Raw genomic sequence first — 25,194 nt, forward strand, 5'->3', positions numbered from 1 at the left:
TACGTTACGATGTCACCAGGTGACTATGAACCCATTCAAGCACTTGGTAAACGCTTAGAAGAAATCAATGCATGGATGTGCCAAAATTTTCTTCAGCTGAATCAAAACAAAACTGAAGTAATAATCTTTGGAAAAAAGTAAGAGCATTTAAAAGTTAGCACCTAGCTTCAGTTAATACAGCTTGAAACCACCAATAAGGTTCGAAATCTGAGTGTAGTGATGGACTCAGACCTGAACCTTCAGAGGCACATAAAGATTTTTATCAGCTAAAGAACATCTCCAGGATTAAAGGACTAATGTCTCAGCAGGACCTTGACAAACTAATTCATGCGTTCATCTTTAGTAGAATTGATTACTGCAACAGTGTCTTCACCAGTCTGCCTAAAAAGTTGATCAGACAGCTGCAGTTGATCCAGAACGCTGCTGCCTGTGTCCTGACTAGAACTAAGAAAGTCGAGCACATCACCCCGGTTCTAAAGTCCCTATACTGGCTTCCAGTATCTCAAGGAATAGACTTTAAAATACTTCTGTTAGTCTATAAATCACTGAATGGCTTAGCAACAAAATACATTACAGACTTGTTGTCAGTGTATCAACCACCCAGACCTCTCAGGTCTTTTGGCTCAAATCTACTCTGCAAACCCAGAACCAGAACCAAAGATGAAGAAGCAGCTTTTAGTTCTTATGCTCCACTAATCTGGAATAAACTCCCATAAAACTGTAAAAGCGCTGAAACCCTAAATTGCTTCAAATCAAGATTAAAAACATATTTGTTTAGAGTGGTGTTGGGACCACAGCCATGGGTTTCAGCACTAAAACTCTGGTACATACTTTCCTGGAACTTTTCAAAATAAAGTGCATTAACCTTCTTCCAGCACAGCCAGGAAAGGGGGTAACTGCGGACTTCCTGTGGCGCCATTACCCAAATAAAAGCACAGCCAGCAAATGGGGTAACTGCGGACTTCCTGCAAGGACACTGCCGCATATAAGCCCCCACCTTTCCACAAATCTTCCTCTTCCACGCGGCCTTCCATAGGGACCGGATAGGAGAGGAAAGCGCGCTGATGTCTTTTGCTGGCAAAAAGACATAAATTCAACTGGATCCAAAGTCATACGATCATCGATCATATGCAAAGTTAAGTAGAATGAAATACTGTCTGTGTATCCGGTATTTTCATTCATGAACGGGGAAATTAAGGTGTAAGAGTTGCTTACATTTTCTCTTCGAGGCCCCACAGAAGCAAAACTGTGTCGCAGAGATCCCCGGTGGAGAAGCTGTTTCTACAAGCTGAGTTTGGAGGAAGTTACTACGGCCTGCACAACCGTGTTACGGTAACAAACAGCTGGGCAGCGGACAGGCCGAGCCGCCAGCTTTCCGGAGCTAACGCTATTGTTCACAGAGCGAACGCAGAGGTTAGCCAACCGCTTGTTTGACTGTGGCGTTTCGTCGAACTTCATCGCCCTTGGACAACATATCCTCGCTACGGTCAGAGGTTAGGTTTGGGCAGATTAACAGATAGGTTTAGGATGAAATGATCTAAACGTTTTTCATGTTATGAAGTCTTGTTTTGTGGAAACTGGCTACCTTTAGTGCTAGTGGGCTAGCTACGGCACGCGCCGGTTCCGTGTTCTTTGTATGTTTTAAACTTAAGATAAACTTTATTTAAAGGGTGGTTTTAACCAGAACATTGCTCATAACGCGCCGTTCGCGCTTATGCATTCTAACCCTTTTATTAACCTGGTATGTTAAAGGCATGTGTTGATTCTGGTGCTAAGCTATCCGCTTTTAGCTTAGCACTTTAGCTAGCTTCTTTGTTAGCCCAACGGCTAGCCGGTAAGAACACGTGTGTGCTAGCATTAAGGCTAGTCAACAGAAAGGTTGTTGGTTTTCAAGCTAGTGAATAATAGTCCCTGAACATCATTTGCTAGAGTTGATAACTAAGTAAACACCATTAAGCCCCATTTCTCCAGAAAGATTTGGCTCTTTTCCAAAATACTCAATAATATTTCTTCAAATATTATTTCAATAAATAAAGGCAGTTAATTAGACACCGTTAAGAATTAGTCATCCAGGAGGTTGGTTTTATTCGGCAGATCATTATTTAAAACATTATTTTATTAAAATAATATTTTATCTTATCTTGCATTGTGAATGGTTGTCTAAACGTTTGCTGATTATTTCCTAAGTTAGTTCCAAGACTAACTCAACTTCACTTCCAGATTCTTCAAGATAATCCTTGGTTCTCAAACATAAACATTGCAAGGTAATGTTGCATCACTCTTTTTGGTCATGATTTCCAATCATCTTTAATCAACTTGTTTATATTGTACATAGCCCATTAGTCTTCGTTATTCTTTAATTCTGCTCGGTAGTTTAGTTGGATTGTTTTAGCATAGTAAAGAGTTTGTTGATTGAAATATGTTTGACTTTGAGTTGACTTATTTTTGTTAATAAATTCTTGTATTTTAAGAAATTGTGTGAATTCATTCCATATATGTGCAGAGTTTTGCTGTTCAATAATGGCAGAGCTCGTCTCACACCTTTCTATTATGTCCTAATACCATCCCCTTACTGGGCTGGTATTCACAGGACAATCCTTAACAGGCCGAAATATTATTTGGTAAAATATTAAAATATTAATATTAAAATATTAATATTAAATATTAAATAATATTCTCAGATTCATATTTACAACAGTGGCCTCTGACTATGCCATCTAAACATTATTAGTTCAGTTTTCGGTCCAACTTTCCTCATTTTCTTATCCATCATTCTATTCTCTTTATTTTTAATTACCTTTATGTCACTGTAATGTACTTTGCCTATTATGTTTTTTATTTTATTCCTTCATGTGAAGCACATTGAATTGTCTTGCTACTGAAATGTGCTATATAAATAAACTTGCCTTGCCTTGCCTTTTATCCTCTATATCATTTCCTCTAAAGTTTATATGTATATTTATACTAAATGTCTATACCATTGGCTAATATTGCTGATTCAAATGTAATATAGTAAAAGATTTGTATTTATGTAATAACTAAGTAAATCATGTTCCACTGGCCAGTAAGGTTCTCTTTCTTTTTAACTTATTTGATAACAGCAGGTTTTAGACTTTCACAAGGTCTATCTCCCACTGTCGTATTGCTCGAAGAAGAAATAAAAGATCCACTTCTTTATGAAAATTACCTACATCTGTTCAGACACAGATTTTTCTCCCAGGGTTGAAGTACATTTACAAGAATTCAAAGGTTTTCCAGGCTAGGAGAACTCTACTCTAAACTAGGTTTCAGTGACATTTTCTTTACACAGCAAGAACTTTAACTATGTATGGTGGTTGTCATGGTTGAGTTAGGTTCAGTCTTTCATGCTTTCTTGTGTTTACCACTAGTTTGTTGCTACCTTAGTCTTGCACCTCCACCGTGTCCAATCACCAATCTTTCACTTCACAATATTACATCCTCTTCTTCACTAGTAAAGCATACCAGACATTTCCTGTGTTTTTTTAATTCCTCCTGTTTGACCGTTGTCTGGATCTTGTTTCTGTTTGGATTCATACTCTATATGCTTGCCATGCTTAAAGGGATGTTTAGATTATTTTTGCATTGTTCCTCCACCTTCTTGTCTGCCAGGTCAATGTCTGATCTTGCTGCTTCACAACATTGTAGTTCTAGGGTGAGTGGTGGCCTGGTGGTTAGAGAGCAGGTCATTTGTGTCCTAGGGAGGCCACAAGTACCCTGGTTTGAATCCTACAGCCTGCCACTCTGGGTCCCTCAGCAAGATCCTTAGCCCCTTAATGTAAGGGATGGGTTAAGATGATAATTTCTCCAATATGAGATCAAAAAAGTCCTTATTAAGTATGACCCGAGCTTTCTTCATTAAACTGCATTATTTTTTTTTTTACCTATCTCAGGTGTGCTCTGTTTGGAGCCAAAACCCCATTAACCAAGTTTTACACGTTTTTTTTTTTGTTGTTTTTTTTTAAACTGAAGCAGATTAAACAATAACAGATTTTTAAAGTTGGCTATAGGAAAAAATTACATGACAGACTGGTTTGTAAAATCACTACATGCCTTTAAAGCACGGCTTGAATGTGAACAAATATCAACTTTAATAATAGTAGCAGGTATAATATAGCTATCCATGCAATTATTTCCTGCAGTGATATACCAATAAGTTCTCCAGTGACTGAAATCAGCTAATTGTCTTTTGATCGGCTCTGACCAGCTATTAATCAGGTCAGGTAGTTACAAATTCAATCTTCTTCCTGCTCATTAAATGTGATAAAACTAAAAACCAAGTTTGTTCAAATGATCAATGCTTCAACAAATGACATGTTCTGTAATGCACTTTGTTTTGAGATCAGCAATTATTTCAAAACAGTTGGATTTAAAACTAAAAATCCCATTAAGTGTCAAGATTCTGAGGTGTTTGGATTTTGATTTTCTTGTGTTTTGACCATTTCTTTGCTGATTGTTTTGTTTCTTGGCCTTGGTTTTTTAAGTTTATTTCTCTGTGCAAATTTGTTTAGATGTTTTCCTTTTTAGTTAACTCTTTTGTGTTTTAGTGTTTCCCAGCCACACTGCCATCTCTCGCTGGGCACACAAGGCCCGGGACCCAGTCCCCTGGCGGCCCAGGGGTTTGCATCAACCCTTTGGCAGCAATACCCACCCAGCACTAAGCCACGGAGCCCTAACCCCAGAGCCCCCAGCACACTGAGCTGGTACCAGCCCACCGCTGCAACCAGAACTCCAAAGGACCATGGGAGGGACGATATTTCTGTCCCACCTGGTGAGCTAGCCCCTGTGAGGTTAGGAAGTAGGGATGCCCACCAGAGCCTAGCATAGTCCCTGCGGCCCACAGCCGACATCACATCCCCGGGAACCATAGGCTACTTGATGGGAGCCCACCACCTCGGGACATGCCCCGAGCACCCACACAAACAATAAGTTGAAAATCTTTTAATGATAATATTTTAATTATGAAAATAATAATTGTAAAACTACATTTTCCAGAATGACTAATTTAGGGCTTAAATCTGCAGTAGGTAACTTTTGCAAAAAGCTTAATACATATTTGTTGAAAATGTCACTACGTTACTATGATTATCTGTGAAAAACTTAAGCTCCTCTGGCTCCTCCCAGAGGTCCTACTGCCATTTGCAGAAATACACCACTCCCAGTCAGAAACAACCAATCAGAGCCAGTAGGAATGTCTTAGCAGTGTCAGTCACGCTGCTCACAGTCCTCCCCCGCAGGAGTACTGTTGTTCAAGCTCAAGATTGTGGGTGTGCTGCAGCTGTGCTAATGGTATGGGCAGGTCATAGTCAATGTAAACCATATATGTGATGTTTTGTCCCTACCAGTGAATATGCCTTAGCTGTTTATTCGCTATCATTGGTGGCCCTGCTTACTAGCCTGGGTGTTCATGGCAGGCTCTGCTGTGGGTGAGGAGCTGTGGAGGGAGGGCTGTAGGATAGCAGAGAACAAGGGGGGCCTGTAAGGTGTGCTTGTACAAACGTTTAGGCTAGGTCCACTGTTTTCTCCGAACTCTCTAGTGCAGCTTTAACTGTACATTTTACATTCTCAGTATATGTTTTACAGAGGAAGATCATCAGTGGTCCTTCCACCTAAACCCCCAATGTGAATAATCTTTGGCATCCTTTCAAATAACCATCTGATGCAAATGTAACAACAGTTTAGAGGTTCACAAAGTATTGTGAGCATAAACAACAACATATGTTAAGATTGGAGTAGTCTAAAGACCGTTGAAGTCCACTTTGGTATTGGCCCTATTGACCACTTTATGGAAAGTGACGGTATTCTAAATGAAGATAATGGCTTTTTACCAAAACAACATTTTGCCAAAACGTTACCTAAAAAAATGGAGGGTAAGCAAGTAAAGCTCTTTTAGCTGAATCTGAGCCACCCAACAAAATGTACTATGGTAGAATATTATTAGGGCTCAAAGTTTTTTTTTTACCTTAATGTTGCAACAGGAAAACGCACTGAAGGTAGCTTTTTTAACTTACGTTGAATGTAGATTTTTAGATATTTTCTAGATATTTAAATCATATTTTTCCTTTACTATAATTTTTGATTTCAGAGTCTCTTCCACACCAGCTGTTCATGGCCAGCTATTCGGCCTGAGCACTTAGCTCTTTAATGTAATCACTTTATTCAGACCTTACCTAAGCTTTTAATAAATCCACACTACATATAACTCCTACTGCACTTAACACTTAACTATCAAATACTTTGATCTCTGAAAATTATACTAATCGCCAAAATGTCTGTGGTTCCAGATGGTATTTGTGGCAAACTCACCTTTATACATGCATACTTCTGACCATAAAATGCAAATCAGTGCATGAGTATCAGCAGTAAACTCTAGCTGAACTACGCTTTATCTTTTTACTGCTATGCTGCTCTCTTCATACTGTGCACTGTCATAAGTTCAGCATGTTGATGCTTTCCTGGGTTTGTCAGCAGGTGCATCTGCTGCTTGAAGATCCCTACAGCCTTCCCCAAGGGAGGTGTCACAGTTGGACGTGCAGCGGCACGCCTATGTGCGCACACATATGAGTGAGCGAGAAACGGCCAAATACTTTACAATGCCGTACAAATGTGGCACAAACAGATTTTAGGCTGCTTTCACTCTTTCTTAATCTCTTGTAGCCTCTGTCTATTTTTCCCACACCTATAAACACACACACACACGCACGCACACACACACACACACACACACACATGTGAAAAGCAACTAAATTGACTTGTCAGCTTCAATCAGACGGGGAACAAAAGGATTCCTGCAAGTTTGAAGCTGACATCATTAATGGGCTTGGGAGGGGGACAAGCTCTGAAGACAAAGGGAGAGCAAGGTCGGTCCGACTTAAAATGCACTTTCATTTTGGCAGGGACATTAGCTTTTTGATTCCAGCCAAAATCTTTTTGCAAGTGGCTGTAACTTTCATTATCACTGGGAACAGGGAGGGGGCGTTGGAGACTTTGTTGTGCTGATGGAAAGAAATGTGACATCCATAATGCATTTCCTATTAAAGGATGGCACGCATGGACACACCTGGTGAGGTGTCAGAACGAGATGGACAGGACGAGGATGAGAATGAGAACGAATGGGCTTGATTAGCTGGAGAGATGGAAGTGCAGACAAGAGAAGCTACAATGCCTTGCAATAGTATTCATACCCTTTGAACATTCTCACATTTTTTCATTCTCTAACTATAACCCCTTTTCAAAACTATCGTTTCTGTTTTTGAAAAAGTTGTTTCTAAGCAGCTTACCAACCACATGTCAACAATCTGTTCGAGCCACTTCAGTGTGCTTTTAGGTCTAACTACTCCACAGAAACAGCTTTAGTCAAAGTGATTAATAATCTGTTGGTAAATGCAGACAACAATCGTACTTCGGCTTTCTACTCCTAGATCTAAGTGCTGCGTTTGACACTGTGGACCACTATGTCTTATTGGATAGACTTAATCACTTTATCAGAGTTATGGGAAAAATATTCTCATGATCTTATCTGGCAGGGAGTTCCCTGAATGTTAGTTGTAAAAATTATCTCTCCAAGACCAGTGCTGTGGCATAAGGTCCCTCAAAGGTCTGTGTTTGGCCCATTGCTATGAAAAGGAAAAAATAAGAAGCATGAAAAAGTGAAAGATGGGGCAAAAAGGAAAAAGGGAGAGAAGGAGAAAGAATGGAGAAGAGAATGAAGGATGATGAGATTACAAAGTAACACCCTGCTTACTTCTACACTTGTAGAAACAAATATAATAAGGTGTTGTTACCAAAAAGTACACAGGACTTATGAATGCAACATGTATTTAGTGGTAACTGTGGCTCAATATAGAACATTTTTGTATCTGTTAACACTTGAATCTAAACACCTGTGGGTTTGAGTGTGAGTGCACTTGTGTACAAGATTTCTTCATAAAAATATGCAATAGCAAGTGTGAGGAGCCACAGACCTGCCACCCTGGACCTGAGACAGACACGGAGGAGATCCGAGCCAAAGACATCCAAAGGCCCCCCAGAGCACAGAAACCCCAGGAGAACCCCCGCCAGGAGAGTCCCAGGAGAACCACCCAGCAGCCACAGTGCAGAAACCCCAGAGAGCTGCAGCGACAAGCCCACAGCCCACAGGCAGCCGTCCACACCAGAACAGAGCAGAGCAGTCAGGGTCTAGCTCACATAAAGCAGTCTATGTTCTTTTAATGTAACCTTCCACTGCTATGCTGATGACCTAATCATTTCATTCTTCTTAATGCTGTTAACAGCTTTGAAGGTCATTAACCTCAAAAACGGCACTACTTTTTCCAAAACTTCACCTTGAAAATTGACAATTATGTCATAAAATGTAGGGACAAGGTAAAGACTGTTGGCATGTGTTTCGATCAGGGCTCTTCTTCAAGTTGCACATAAAAGATTTAACTAGGACTGCTTTTTAGCACCTTAAGGAGCATTGCTAAAATCTGTTTTATCTTTTGAAAATGCAGCAGTTCTTATCCATGTATGTGTGTCTTCAAGTGTTCATTATTGGAATGCTCTCCTTTCTAGGTTACCAAGGCGAGGTTTTAGAGGTCTGCAAATGGTTCAGAACACGGCTGAGAAATATGAGCAAATTACTCCAGTATTGTCATCTCTTGATTGGTTACCTTGTCAGGTTCAAGCAGATTTTAAGGTCTTGCTGCTTACCTACAAAGTTCTAAATGGTCTGGCGCCTTCCTACCTCTCTGACCTTTTGCATCTGTATGTCCCATCCGGTGCTCTCCAATCTCAGGGCACTGGCCTTCTAATTGTTTCTACAGCAACAAGAAAAAACTTTCGGGGAGAACCATTTTTCTTTCCAAGCATAATTTTTGTGGAACAATATTCCTCAAGTTATTAGGCAGGCATGATCTGTGGAGGTTTGTAAAGCTTAGCTAAAGAACCACTTGTTCTAAAGACCTAATTTTTAACTGCTTCTTTTTGTGTTTCATTTTATTTGTTTTAAACTGCACTGCTTGGCTTTATTGTTTTCTTTGTCTTCCTGTAACTGTTTATCACTTTGTTTGAAAGCATTTTACAAATAAATATATTATTATTATTATGATCTTACAATAACACAGTGCAATGGATTTTATTGGGATTTTGGTGATAGGCAACATAGTGGATAATTAGTTTCCTTCACAGTCTCACCTCTCGCATTGCTAGATTTTCTTTGAGGATTATTACATGTCCAGCCGGCCAAGGGGAAACGTGGCTTAAAATATTTTCACAAATATGAATCTAAAATGTGTCCATTTGTATTCATCAGTCAAAACTTTGTTGTGGGATTACTACAACAGGTACACATCTTTTGTCAGTTTTTACAAAACAGCAATATATAGCAGACTGGTTAGAGACAGTCTGCGAACAGCAGTTCATAAGCCTTGCCACAGATTCTCAATTGGATATAGGTTTTGTTATCTTCCAGATTTGCCCTGTTGTTACTGTCACTCATCTGCCAATCAGCTCTGACCAGTTTACTTATCACTGGAGAAGAAATGCATTCCCACATCATGCTGCCACCTCTACCATGTTTTACGAAGGAGATGGGTGATGTCCAGTGTTAGTTTTCCGTCACACAAAGCCTTCTAGATTTTTTTAGGCAAAATAATTCACTGTAGGTCTTATCTTACCAGACAACTTTAGCCTACCTGTTTACTGTTGGCTTTTTTGACAATGGCTTTGTTCCTGACACTTCCACAAAGGCCACATTTGTGAGGTTCTTGACTAATCTTTACACTGTCAACAAATTTTCTCACCTGAGCTATCGAACTTTGCAGCTGTTACAGAATTACCATTGACCTCTAGTCTGCTTCTCTGATTGATGTTCCCCTCGTACGGCTTAGCAATATAACACACGTGAAATCCCTTTAAAATATATTGCAGATTGAAGAAGCAAAGAAACCTAATGTGAAAAAGTTGATAGGGCATGAATTCTTTTGTAAAGCACTGTAAGAATGAGGGAACGAAAGAGCTTTTGCTTGAGAATGTGTCAAAGTTTGAAGAGTAATGGGATATATGTCATGTGACAAATTAAATCCATGCATAAACCAGCTTTCCCAGTGCACTGTTGCAGAAGAGCCAAGTGTTTTGAACATTTAGAGCCAAGTGTTTTGAACATTTAAATCCTTCACCTCACCCATCCACCCTCATGCTGTTTTCATCTGAGCATCCCCTCTCTGCCTCCGACATCTTTGGAGCTTTTTATTCAGACCCCGAATCAGGATGGAGTTCCTTGTGTTAAATGGTAATAGCTTTTCTGCATATGCACACAGCCATCACAAATTGATTACCTTGTAATGCTGCAGGAACTCCCAGTTTCCTTCACAGTCTCACCTCTCACATCGCTAGATTTTCTTTGTGGCTTATTACATGTCAAGCCTGCCAGTCATTAAACTGTGCCCCTGGGCATGACACAAACAAGCACATCTTAAAACCCGTCTCCCATTTTCATTCTCTGTGTCAGTCTCGACATTCTAAATCTCTGTCTTACAGTTGAAGTCAGCTTCTCCTTCACCTGTTTAACCTCAACTGCTCATTTTCTTTTATTCTCATTCTAATTATACCATTACATTACCATTTCTATTATCTCATTTGCATTTCTTGCTCTGCCTCTTATTCTTACCATCTCTAATTCTGTTTTCCTCTCTCTCTCCTCCTGTGTCACTTTCTCTTCTCAGCGACTGAATTTGTTCCACCTTTTTTGCGGCACATAAACAGACAGTGCCCTTGGGGATGGGTTGGAGAGTTCGGCTTTTGTTTGTGTGTTCCTCTAACCAACTCTCCATCTGCAGGGAGCCAAGCCAAGCCCAGCAGTGCACGACAGATAGCTGGCACCATCCCAGACTCTTCTCTAGTTGGCCCTGTATCATCATCCCCGCCTCTCAGCTTCTCCTCCTCATTCCAGGCGATAGTCTTCCCACAGAGGCTGTTGTCAACTGCCCTCAGGCAGCCAGTCAGGCACTCTAGACATGTGACCTCTTGAATTTCTCCTCCTTACAACCGTAAAGCAAGCAATGCCCCTGCTTTTTTTGGATATTCAGTCCTTTTTTTAGGAGTAATGCAATGTGGAAGTCTGCCACTGGACTTTCCCCAAGCAGCATCCCTGGTCTGCTGTAGGATCACCTCCAATACAAACTCACCAAATAACCTATAGCACATTTTCTGGATTAAGTAACATCAAAGAACATTCAAAGAGAGTGGAGCTTAGACATTAGCGTGGGTTCAAAAGCCCAGAGTTTCAATCATGTAATTGCCCAGGGCTGGAACGTAGACCTTTGAAAAGGTGAAGTGTCATATGTTGTTTTTTTGTTTCATTCCCTTACAGAAAATTCTTTATTATCATAATGAGACCACAAGGAATACGAATGACACTGAGGTTGTCTAACTCCTTCACGGGCTTACTTCATACTCAGAATGTAAAAATACATCCAGCTCACGAGAAAAGTCAATTCATATTGTTGGGTTAAAGAGAAATAAGAGTCTGTAATCAGACTAGAATGTTTCACTCCAGGTTTGACTGTTGACATTTGTTTGGTTGTCTAAGTTTCTAATGGCAAAAAAAGAATCAAATTTGTTTCCTTTTTTGTGTTTTCACAAATATAATAATGGTTTAGTAAATCTGTATAAAACTTTACTTTAAAAAATGTCTGTTCAGGAGCTTGATATGATTGAAAACAGTCCAGACTCATTAAAACCTAAGATTGTTTTAGGTTTGCTCAGATGCAGATGCTAAAAACATAAAAGAAATGTGTTCTCTCACCTAGGGAAGCAAGAAAAAATGCCATCATTCTGTTCTGTCACCCTTTATTTGGGAATTCTTGCAGCTTGTTCTTGGCACATATTCCTGAACAGAAGTTTTTTTTTTTTGGTTTGGTCCTGCAATCAAGTTCTTGTGGATGAAATGTCCCAGCAAGAAAGAACACAGGGCTCACAGGCTTACAAATAAACATATGTCTTTACTCTAACTCTGTCACCAGACTTCTTCCAGATAAACGATTTTAAAGTGGTGGAGACTGCTTTTTACTGACTTTTGTAACCAAATGTCGGCCAATAAGCGGTCTTTATTAGTCAAAACAGGACAACTAAACAACAATTTCCGGTTTTACTTAAAATAGTCTCAAACATAGCCTTGCGAAAAACTCGGCCCCGTTGAACTGGTCAACCTCTTGCCACATTTCAGGCTTCAAACATAAAGATATAAAATTCTAATTTTTCGTGAAGAATCAACAACAAGTGGGACACAATCGTGAAGTGGAATGAAATTTATTGGATGTATCAAACGTTTTTAACAAATAAAAAACTGAAAAGTGGGGCGTGCAATATTATTCGGCCCCTTTACTTTCAGTGCAGCAAACTCACTCCAGAAGTTCAGTGAGGATCTCTGAATGATCCAATGTTGTCCCAAATGACTGATGACGATAAATAGAATCCACCTGTGTGTAATCAAGTCTCCGCATAAATGCACCTGCTCTGTGATAGTCTCAGGGTTCTGTTCAAAGCACAGAGAGCATCATGAAGACCTAGGAACACATCAGGCAGGTCCGAGATACTGTTGTGGAGAAGTTTAAAATTTGGATACAAAAGGATTTCCCAAGCTTTAAACATCCGAAGGTGCACTGTGCAAGCAATTATATTGAAATGGAAGGAGTATCAGACCACTGCAAATCTACCAAGACCCGGCCGTCTCTCTAAACTTTCATCTCGAACAAGGAGAAGACTGATCAGAGATGCAACCAAGAGGCCCATGATCACTCTGGATGAACTGCAGAGATCTACAGCTGAGTTGGGAGAGTCTGTCCACAGGACAACAATCAGTCATACACTGCACAAATCTGGCCTTTATGGAAGAGTGGTAAGAAGAAAGCCATTTCTCAAAGATATGCATAAAAAGTCTTGTTTAAAGTTTGCCACAAGCCACCTAGAAGACACACCAAACATGTGGAAGAAGGTGCTCTGGTCAGATGAAACCAAAATCAAACTGTTTGGCCACAATGCAAAACGATATGTTTGGCGTAAAAGCAACACAGCTCATCACCCTGAACACACCATCCCCACTGTCAAACATAGTGGTGACAGCATCATGGTTTGGGCCTGCTTTTCATCAGCAGGGACAGGGAAGATGGTCAAAATGGATGGGAAGATGGATGGGGCCAAATACAGGACCATTCTGGAAGAAAACCTGTTGGAGTCTGCAAGAGACCTGAGACTGGGACGGAGATTTATCTTCCAACAAGACAATGATCCAAAACATAAAGCCAAATCTACAATGGAATGGTTCACAAATAAACGTATCCAGGTGTTGGAATGGCCAGGTCAAAGTCCAGACCTGAATCCAATCGAGAATCTGTGGAAAGAGCTGAAGACTGCTGTTCACAAACGCTCTCCATCCAACCTCACTGAGCTCGAGTTGTTTTGCAAGGAAGAATGGGCAAGAATTTCAGTCTCTCGATGTGCAAAACTGATAGAGACATACCCCAAGACTTGCAGCTGTGATTGCAGCAAAGGGTGGTGCTACAAAGTATTAACGCAAGGGGGCCGAATAATATTACACGCCCCACTTTTCAGTTTTTTATTTGTTAAAAAAGTTTGACACATCCAATAAATTTCACTTCACGATTGTGTCCCACTTGTTGTTGATTCTTCACAAAAAATTTGAATTTTATATCTTTATGTCTGAAGCCTGAAATGTGGCAAGAGGTTGACCAGTTCAAGGTGGCTGAGTACTTTCGCAAGGCACTGTACATCATGGCATCCAGCTTAACGGATTCACCTTTACATCCAGAACTCATAATAACAGCTTACATCTACCTCAGCAAACAAAGTCATACACTAACAGCAACTGCATTGGTAACAGTTGGTGCGAAAGTAACCTTATGTTAACAAGAAATATTATACAAGTTACAGTCCTAAGGGGAAGTGCAAATGAACATTACAAAGGATCTGACAAAAAACCTTATTCAATGTTTTGTAAAAAAATTGTTTTATTAGCAGACTTTGTTAACACGACACATCAAGAACTACCGCCTATGAAGATACAACCTTAAAGCACTCACTTTCATGTCTGGGGCTCATTAGAATATGTCACACTATGTTCAGCAAGTCATTTTTTGAGAGCTCATTGAATGTGCTTCTCTAGTCAAACTTCTCTTTAATGAGACATGTCATTTTTTTAATATTGAGATCTTGAACCCATTCAATTTATGTGAGAAACAGGCATGAGGTGGTATGACGTTCTCACAGTATCATAACCATAATTTGAAATACCATGGTTTCATTGTATCAAGGTATTTACAAATAAGATTTGACTAAAAAATAATATGATTCCATGATTTTTATTGAGTGCCGAAATTGGGAGAAGAGCAGGGCTGTCCTACAATGCTGCCTCATCTTTGGCATTTCAACTCTAAATTTAGGCAGCTTTAAACCATAACCTTCTAAAATCTTAATCCCTGTTCTGAGCTAAAAAACACTGGTGTTGTTTTTTTGCACTCACCGTTGTCAGGCTCAGACTTCCTGTCATGCTCGGTGTCGGTGAGAGAAAGGGCCGAGTTGGCGCGACTCGTCAGACATGAGCTCTGCTCAGATTTTAGCCCGCGCATCCACATGTGCTGCAGGCCATGGGCAGGGGAGGGATCCACCTCTGGCTCTGTGTCCACGTCGGACCCGACGCCGAGCGAGTACACATGAGCGGATGGTCCAGTGCACAGTGCCTCTTCCTCTCCTTCTAGATGCTGCGGTGGCTGCTGTTGCTGTTGATGGATGTGATAATCTGGGCTCCTTATCTGCCCAGCTTTACAAAAGTCTAAATCTAGAAGAGACAGAGAGACATGCAGATTGAGATTACACAAAGCTCTAAAAACTCTAATATAGCATGTGTTTTTATTTGACTTGGCTTCCAAAGTATGCTGACCAGGTGTTTGTTCAAGGCAGGGATTTACTGCACTCCTCCAAAGTCATGTGGGGAGATCTGATCCTACTTGAGCAGGCCCTTATTAAAAGTTTTTAGGCAGAAATCCCAATCAAAATGCCACCCTCAATTTTCTTAACCATTTGCAATGGAGCCATATCTTGTTCTGGCTGTCTGATGTGTGTTATTGAGCTTGAGATGTATCGAACTGCTGCTCAAACAGAGCACTGATCTCATCTATATTCTCCTTGGTGGGGTGAAGAGATCAGATAAAGATCAAACCTTATTAATATTGACTCAGACTGAGGGAAAAATTGAGCCTCATACACTTTCAGGTATTAGAACGCCCTCCAATCTCAGGCATCAACCTGTTATCTGAGAACATCAGATATACTGTGTTAGTCCTCTGGTTACACTTCAATTCGATTCAATTCAATTGAGCTTTGCCTTTTTTTCCTGTAGAAGCAGTTGAGTAAATTTTCTTCCTTACTCTCTAAGTTTTCTATTTAGAATGCATAAGTGGGAGAGATGGAACTGATGTGATTTTGAAGAAAGCAATGGATAAATTGAAATCTATACAGATGAAAGCCAATGGGCTCTATTGAGATTGAGTAATGGTTTCCTGCAGTTAATATGTGTGTCAGGTCAGGCACTCGGAAGATGAACCGCAGCGTTTCAATAAGGCTACAGTCCTGCTGACCACTCCACTGACCAGTGATGCTTCCTGCTGTGCGTGTTTGATGAGGTCAAAACCAACTGTAGCTCCCATACTGTTCTGCTGGTATTAAATTGCCCAAGATTGGTCACTACTACACCACTGTTTAGTTCAAATAGGCTGCAAGAGGGCACTTCAGGAGCAAATTGGCTATTTCCCAGTAGTAACAAACATGGATCGACTGCAAACTAAAAAGTCTTCTCGTCATTTTGGTGTGAAGCGTAACAGGATTTTAGAGGGTGATTAGAGGGGGGGATCAGTCTTTTAAATAACTGCCCATTTCATGCTATTACAGCAAGCTGCTCTGGCACTTCAGCAAAAAAGCTATTTATACATTACACTTCTTTTGCTGAGTGTTGTATTTGTTTTAAGTAACTGCCAAAACAATTTGGCTGATATTTTATCCTATAGGCTTAAATGTGAAAAACATAACTGCACTGTTCTGAAGAAGATCTCAAGGTTTAGACATAGCAATTTTCATTCCAGTACGTTAATCTATTCTTAATTGAAGATTAAGTTTGATTAGCTCTCAGAACACTCTCTTTAACTTTACACTTGCCCAGAGTCCAGATATAAAGAACTTGTAAATGCATCATTTTAAATAAGAGTCCTTTTTTTTCTCTAACTAAATACCTCCAAAATAGAAGCCATGCTAGTTGGCAAAAGGAAACATGAACACATAACCCCAATCTTTCAGTCACTCCACTTGCTCCCTCTACCCCTCCTGATTGAAAACAAGGTGTCTCTGCTTACCTACAAATGCATACAGAGCAATGCACCATCCTATCTGAAAGAAGTCCTTATTTCTCAGTCATCAACACAAACCCTTTTGGCCCTGTCTGTTGAACGCTCTACCTGACTATCTGAGGATGCCCCAGACTGCTGAGCATTTTGTAAAAGAACTGAAGTCTTTTCTTTAAAAAAAAAATGATGTAGCATTTAAATCTTGCTGCTCTTAGTCCTAGTTTTATTTTCTTTAACTAACTTTTTTCTTCCTGTATAGCACTTTGATGATTTAAAATCTAAAGTGCATTAAATTATAAATTGAATAAACTTAAAGATAAATAAATTATTATAAAGTTGCCATAGTATAAAGTTTGAAGTTCTGGGAAAATTCCCACTTGACCTGAACTAGTTGAAAGTTTAGCTTAAACAGATCAAAATGAGCTGATATTTTGAGCCTAAAATATCCAGTTTTAAGCAGTATAATCTCCTATAATGAATATTTCACATTCAGTTACACTCCTGCATTTTCTCAATGCAGAGCTAATGCTGTGTTCAATTTACTGTGGAATTCTGAACTCTGATCTGGGAATGATGTCCAACACAATTTAGCCATGTTCCAATTGAAAGTAAGAAAACAGAGAGATTTGCTTAATGCTGTGTCTAGTTTAACAGGCTAACTGCAATACAAACCATTGGCAATAGATATCAATTAGACATACAATTCTGACTTCTGACAGGAAAGGTGATTAACACTGATTGTGTTATTCTCATGGGACCTGTTAGTAACTGGGGTAAATTAGGCAGCAGCATTTGCCCTCAAAGTTAATGGGTTAGAAACAGGAAAAATGGGCAACTGTAAGAATGTAAGAGAGTTTGACAATGCTCAGATTGTGATGGCTAGACAACAAGTAAGAGCATCTCTAAAACTGCAGCTCCTGTGGAGTGTTCCCAGACTCCAGTTGTCAGTATCTAATAGCAGTGGTTCAAAGAAGGATAAGTACTGAACCAGTGTCAGGGTCATGGCAGTCAAAACTCATTCATGCAACTTGGGAGCAAAAGCTAGCCCATGAGGTCTTGTTCCCACAGATGAGCCACTGTAGCCTAATTACTAATTACTAAAGAAATTAATGCTGGCTCTTATTAATAGGTGTCAGAATACATATTGTACAACAATGTGCTGCCCGACGGGTCTACAGAACTGCAGACTAGTCAGTGAGTTCATGCTCAATGCCTGTCCATTAAGGAAAGTGGTGACAGTTTGCATCAGAACTGGAACATGGAGCAATGGAAGAAGATACCTTGGTTTGATGCTTTGAGCAATTTTCCTGCTGTGAAGCAGTGGGTCCTGCCATCCATGTGGATGCTACTTTGACATATAATAGCTACCTGAGCATTGTTCCAGGCCATGTACACCCTTTCTTGGAAAAGGTATTCCCTGATGACTAAGGACTCTTTTAGCAGGAAACTATGCCCTGCCACAAAAGAAGAATGTTTTAGGAAGCTTAACATGTCTGAGGTGCACTGTAAAAACTGAAAGCCACCTAAGGTCAAATGTACTTATTTTATCTCTTAAACTCATCTTGTTATAATACACAGAACATAGGTTTATATGTTTTCCAATGGCCAATTTAAAGTTGTGAATTGCTTTGACTGTTAAGCTTGTTAATGTTGAGTCCATGCAAATCTGAAAGTTTACTTTAGTGATAGTTTTAAGGCAGCTTTTGAACCTTTGTTCATTCATAACAATCATTAAAGTGTGTACATTAGACTCCAAAACCCAAATTTTAATCCAATCCAGCATCTGTGTGATGTGCTATACAAACAACATCAATCCATTGAGGTCCCACCGTACCACGTACAGGAAATAAAGGATCTGCTGCTAAAAGTTTGATGTCTGATACTTCACCAACACAATTCCTGCAGTGGTCCAGTCAGTGCCTCAATGGGTTGGGCTGTTTTGGCAGCAAGAGATGGACCAGCACAAGACTGGGTAGATAGTAATAATGTTATTCCTCAAGAATATATTCCCTAATTTTTTTTACATTCAAACACTTAAGGAATATGTTCACTAGTCGATGCAGTGCAGTGCTATGAGTGTACTTTAGATGTACTGTAGATCCTCAAAAGTATATTAAAATTGTTTCTGCAACTTCCAATACATTCTATATGCACAACATCCCTATTGGGTAACTTGAAGGATAAATGGATGGATGGATGGATTGATGGATGGATGGATGGATGGATGGATGGATGGATGGATGGATGGATGGATGGATGGATGGATGGATGGATGGAAAGTCTGAAATTGTGACTGTAGAATAGCTTGTTACAGTAGATGTTCTATTGCAGTAATTAAAAAAACTCTGAGGCTACTCTATGATATTAAAATATCTTTTTCATAGGTGCATCTTTATCAAACAAAGCCCTCATTCAAGGAAGTTCAGGAAAAGAACCATCTGTTTTAGGATTTTAGCTATTCTAACAGAACGATGATGAGTCAGATAAAAATCAGAAGTGACAAAATGTTTTGATGGTTTTCTCTAGGCTACTGCTCCACTTCCTTCTCTCTGCAGAGACTCCACACAAAGATGTGGGCAAACCAGAGCCCAGCATGTTAGCCGGAACATGTTCTCGTGGGGTGTTTGCAGATTCTAGCATGCAGGCACAATTTGTCATAAGCTTTTAGTTTGATGTTTTAGTTTAAAGTCACTGGTATGAGGAAATGTTTTGTCAATAATGCGCCACTACAAAGATTAGAGTACACTGATAAGCACCTATGGGATGTCTATGCTCGAGAACCTGCCAGCTATTTCCCACTGACTTAACCATTTGCTCACAGTAAGGTGGCTGTTTTTTTGGTGTTAAATCAGGGCTAATGCTTGCTTAGTACAAGTTCTTTCTCTTTCCACTTCTTGTACCAAAGCTGCTTCTATAGTGGCACAAACGTTTCGTTAGGCCAGAGGTAAGAGCTAATTTCATCAGGAACCAACAAGCCGTTGAAATGTTGAGAGCACAATGTTGAAGGTGAGTTTTGTTTTTATGCTGATTTATTCAAAATGAAAACATAAAAACCCTAAAATTTTACATTATTAAAAAGTCAGAGTGGAACTGTTGGACTCACCAGTACTACCCATTTTCTTTGACTCTGTTTATAGTCTTCATGGACAAGCTCTCAATGTGTACTCCAGGTCAGGGGTCTATCTGTGCCTCAAGTGGGGGACTTCAAATATCTTGGTGTCTTGTTTGTAAGTGATGGTAGGATGGAATAGGAAGCTGATAGAGGGACTGGAGCATCTTATGAAATAATGCAGGTGCTTCAAGAGTCCGTCAAGGTGAAAAACAGTTGAACCAAAAAGCAAAGCTTTCAATTTACGAGTCCATCTGTGTTTTCTTACCTATGGTAATGAGATATGGCTCATGATCAAAAGACTTAGATCATAGATATAAGAGGACAAAATGACTTTGCGCTGTAGGGTGGCTTGGCTCAGACTTAGTGTTAAGGTGAGGAGCACATTTATCTGGAAAGAGCATAGGCTACAGCTTCTTCGCCGAAAAGAGTCAGGTTAGATGGATTGGGTATCTAACTAGGATGCCTCTTTAAACCCTTTCTTTGGGGATTTTCTGGGCCATACCACTGGGGGAAAGACCCCCAGGGTAGTACCTACTCAACTCAATTTAGATGGGTCTGTTCTACACAGTTCGGTTGGTTTTCCATTATAATTGAGTACCATCTCAATGTGGATGGGATCGTCAACAGCAAGGCACCTCCACAGTCCAAAATAGTAATAGTAATGTGATTTGTAGCGACAGAAACACAACAACAGCCTAGACTGCTGCTCAGGTTATGGATCTTGTCAGATTCGGTAAGTACAAGAGAGAGAGGGAAGCCATGGAGTGGTATCAAATTGAAGGGTACCAGCTAGAGGACGTGTGAGGCTACCTAATGCTAGCTTGCTATAGTGGTCATATACACAATAAGCCCAACAATTTAACAGTGGAAGATATTAGTTTTTAAAATATGCTGTGACTAGTGATGCCAGCCCTACCCAATCAGTGGCTGACAGTCTTCTGAAGTCACGTTTTCAGCACAGGTCAGCTCACTTGAAAGCGCAAGCAAGCAGGTATTAAACATAGTAACAGTTCCATGTAACCATTACTAATGGAAAAAGCCTACTAGTGGCAAATGGGCATGTATCTACTCTGGAATGGGAACTCCTGAGGATCCAACCGAAAGAGATAGAATGTCTTGTCCAATAGAAATATGTCTTACTATGAATGGTTCGATGATTGGAAGCAAAAAGATTTGTTTTACTTCATCCAGAAAAAGGGATCTCTTTTTAAGTCAGAATGTATGAAATATTTTATATGAATACTATTTATGTGCAGGATTATTGATAGGGGTGGATTGTTAATATACCCAGAGGGAACAAAACATTCTAACTTCTGAGGAAATTGCTTAAATGCCGTTTGGTTAAGACCTTTATAATAAGGCTGGGAATAAGGCTAAATTTGCAGCAAGATTTTTGACATGCAGAGTTGTACCACAGACCTCAGTCAATGTCTAAAAACACAGACTGTAAAAAATACACATATGTCAATACTGCGAACATATACTGTGACTTAAAGACTCCAGTTTTAAATCTTGAGCTTTGCTCTGGGCAGTGCTGTGGCTTTGCAGTTTAACTAAATTCTTGTGGTGCTGTACCATTTTTCTACAAACTGGACCATAAGGTAATGTCAGATTTATAAATCATAATCTTCTAAACTATGCACAATTATCATAATAATGACAACTATGCATAGTTTATAGGTATTAAGAGGAGAAGAGGGACAATAAACTTACAAGAATTTGAAGATGGATTTTGCAAACAGACCCAGACACATCTTTAACAGCAGATATTTTTTAGCAAAGCACTATATTTTCCCTAACTAAAACAAATAGTTTTTATACAGCTAACGAAAACATAATATTAAAGACTTCACTGAATGTTCTATTGAGTTGAGACTTTTTTAGAGACATTGGAGAATAGCAAACTCAACGTAATTTTTAAGGAAGCCGTGTGAGATTTTCTGAGCATTGGTGCAATATGGTGCAATATCCTGTAAGGAAATGCACCATTATCGGAAGATGTGTACGCTGTGGTCATAAGACATATTAATTCACAACACTGTGCAGCTGTTTAAATTATGCTTTATAATTGTTAATAATCAGGCTACACATCATTATACAACCACCAGCAGCCAGAACCATAGATAGAAACAGGATGACTCCAAGAGGTATATGCAAAAAAAAGTCCCTTAAGGCCTATATATTCAGGTGTGTATATGAACAACTAATAAAGACTAAAAGACAGGCATCAAGATTGCAAATATGGACCAATACTCCCAAAAACATACCCTGTGTGCGGAAATTGGAATTTGACTAAACAAAAGCACAAACAATGCTCAAAATGACAGTAAGACAGTAAAAAGACAATATGACAAGTTTAAAAATAAGAAATTGTCATAATCGGAATTTAACTTGATGTTGTGATTTCCCTTGTATAGCAGCTTTTTTAAAATAATTTAAACATTTAGACTGCAACAGATTCTTGGTTTTGTAGACAGAATATTAAAAAGTGTGAACTGATTAATTTATACAGATAATTAATTTAATAAGCTAACAAAGACTAATTATTTTGGCTGGCTTTCTGATGCAGTGTGAAACAATCAGGGAGATGTGGGTCGACTTTTTTATCAGTCTATCTATCAACGCTATTTTTCTTATGCAAACAAGTTTAGTAGAGACAGGTGCAATGCAGGAAAAAAGCTGTGAAAAGGTGATGTAGAGATGGAGCACGGGGAAATCATAATGTTACAAAAAAATAAACATCTGGAAAAGGAGAGAGAAGGAAAAGAAGGGAGGAGTGAACAAGATGTGTCAGTTTAAAAGATAATGGGAAATATGAAGAGCATGGGTGGGGAATTAGAGGAGGGAGAAATTGGCTGATCTTTGTCAGGAACACTGTAATCCATTAAAAATGTCACTGGAGGCAATAATCCCCCCTTTAACAGTTGGTTACTTAGATAGGGAAGACTATATATAACTCTGTTGCCCAAAGATGAACAGATGTGCTTCACAGAACCGGCTGCCATTGACATTTAAAAGGCTGCTTTGGGGGTCTTCTACACCTCACCATATGACACTGGTAGTTGGAGATGGTGTTTGTTATAGAAACAGAAAGGCTGGTAAGGCACTGTAGGGAACAAGTGTTTTCTGACACCACAGTCTCCTTGTAGATATTGAAGCATGATTACTAATGGCCTCTATGGAGTTGCTGTAGCGAGCAGTACGACAAAATTCCTTGCAGGTGGCATTCAAATCATGAAACTCTTATTAGGAGTTGTGTCTGTTATGAATGGCTATTGCTACTTGTTAACATGTTGGGTAGGTCCTACAGAGTAGCAGGGAGTTGAGGTAGCAAAGGGGGTATCTATTGATCACAGTGAAGCACGCAAAGCAGAGTTCTCCCGAAGAGGTGCAATTTCTCTCTTAACACCTCACATGACCTGCATAAAGCCCATCCATCACAACACGCATTGGCCTATTTCTCCTCCCGTCAGTGGCAGGGAGGAAATTTTCGGTGTGCACGTGTCAACCTTTGTCAGCCCATGTCCATCTGTGAGTGTGTGTGTTGAAAGGTGGTGTTCCACCCCAGGTGAGGCCAGAGAGGTTTGGAGCTGACCTAGTTTAGCTGTGGGAGAGAAATATAACCTCAATGGAGAAGAAGTAATTGGCTGCCTCCGACTGTCCTTCTGGCTCATTGTGGAATGTAATAGGTAATTCACATAGGTCCTTTCAGGGACCTCTGAGTGTGATGTGTTATGCGTGTCACACAATATGTACTATATTTCATTAGATATGAATCAGTATGCGTAAAAATATGTATGATGATATGATTTTATTTGAAATCCAGTCATTTTTTTCAATACAAATTCATTGTCTTATTTCACATTTCTCTATCTTTTCACCAAAGGAATAACAAGCTGAAATTACCTGGTTAATCAGTTAAGCTATTGACTCCGGTAGCAAGCCTGTTCTCAGCAGCTTAATACATACAGGGGTTGGACAATGAAACTGAAACACCTGTCATTTTAGTGTGGGAGGTTTCATGGCTAAATTGGACCAGCCTGGTAGCCAGTCTTCATTGATTGCACATTGCACCAGTAAGAGCAGAGTGTGAAGGTTCAATTAGCAGGATAAGAGCACAGTTTTGCTCAAAATATTGAAATGCACACAACATTATGGGTGACATACAAGAGTTCAAAAGAGGACAAATTGTTGGTGCACGTCTTGCTGGCGCATCTGTGACCAAGACAGCAAGTCTTTGTGATGTATCAAGAGCCACGGTATCCAGGGTAATGTCAGCATACCACCAAGAAAGACGAACCACATCCAACAGGATTAACTGTGGACGCAAGAGTAAGCTGTCTGAAAGGGATGTTCGGTTGCTATCCCGGATTGTATCCAAAAATAATTAAACCACGGCTGCCCAAATCACGGCAGAATTAAATGGGCACCTCAACTCTCCTATTTCCACCAGAACTGTCCGTTGGGAGCTCTACAGGGTCAATATACATGGCCGGGCTGCTATAGCCAAACCTTTGGTCACTCATGTCAATGCCAAATGTCGGTTTCAATGGTGCAAGGAGCGCAAATCTTGGGCTGTGGACAATGTGAAACATGTACTGTTCTCTGATCAGTCCACCTTTACTGTTTTCCCCACATCCGGGAGAGTTATGGTGTGGAGAAGCCCATGTATATGTCATTCTCAAGATGAATTGATGCTGTATTGGCCGCAAAAGGAGGCCCTACACCATACTAATAAATTATTGTGGTCTAAAACCAGGTGTTTCAGTTTCATTGTCCAACCCCTGTATGCTGCTTAAAGCTTGCAAACTATAGTATGGAACAAGTGTTATTATAATAAAATTTATGGGTGGTGCTCCTTAATTTTGCACGTCTTATCTATATGCGTAGATATGTGTCTATATGTCTAAACAGACAATTTTGTCTTCCGCGTAAGTAACAGAAAAGCATGCTAGTAGTTTTCTTTCAACAAGCAGACACATGCATGGGAGGGGTAGTGGGTGTTACTCCATACTAGGGTTGTTTGTATTTTTAGGAAACTCGTTGCATCACAATTACTATGAACTGAACCATTTTCATCTTCCCAATTTGGCACACAATTTCACACAGCAGAACTGCAGACACAAAGACACCAAGAACCTTCCCTTACTGACTTTCAAACCATAACTGCTTAAAGCCCTAGTATTTCCTGATACTGACTATCACACCTTGCATGAATGCCCTCCTGAGCATTTGTTAACAAAAGTTGACTACCTGGTTGGGGTTGGCTGTAGTTGCTCTGTCTATCTCGGTGTGAGCCGAGAGTGAGGCGAAGCTCATGTGTGTAGTCGGGCAGGGTTTCACGGGACGTGTAGGAGCGGTGGTGAGTGCGACCGTCCTCACTCTCATCAGATGAGCTGGTGTAGGACATCTCCATCTCATGGCGCCCCTTAGACAACGGCTGGTAGGGTTTACTGTCCATCTCCTCCATGGCTTGTACCACTCCACTTAGTCACTCAGCAAAGCCACGGTGCAGAGCACAAACTTTGAAAAGGAAAAATAAATGGGTGTAAAGAAAGGAAAACAAATATTTGTTGAATAGACATAGAAAGTACAACTTTATTTCCAACTGGCTTTCGTGAACAGTCATCCAGGAGATATCCACAAAAATGTCGAAATGGGTTAAAAGGTGGA

The 25,194-nt window shown here is 39.9% G+C and overlaps 1 protein-coding gene across 1 annotated transcript in view; it reads right to left on the minus strand.

The window, feature by feature from the left end:
• The window catches only part of tenm1 (teneurin transmembrane protein 1), a 311,171-nt gene extending 286,189 nt beyond the window's left edge, over positions 1 to 24,982 (minus strand). The window contains exons 1-2 of the mRNA XM_047354352.1: positions 24,775 to 24,982; positions 14,537 to 14,851 (exon numbers count right to left, since the gene is read on the minus strand). Of these exons, the coding sequence (XP_047210308.1) occupies positions 14,537 to 14,851; positions 24,775 to 24,982 (523 nt within the window). The remainder of the gene's footprint in view (positions 1 to 14,536; positions 14,852 to 24,774) is intronic.
• Between the last annotated feature and the right edge of the window lie 212 nt (positions 24,983 to 25,194).

This window comes from Girardinichthys multiradiatus, chromosome 23 (assembly GCF_021462225.1).
Source record: "Girardinichthys multiradiatus isolate DD_20200921_A chromosome 23, DD_fGirMul_XY1, whole genome shotgun sequence".
In the NCBI taxonomy this organism is placed as follows: domain Eukaryota; kingdom Metazoa; phylum Chordata; class Actinopteri; order Cyprinodontiformes; family Goodeidae; genus Girardinichthys; species Girardinichthys multiradiatus.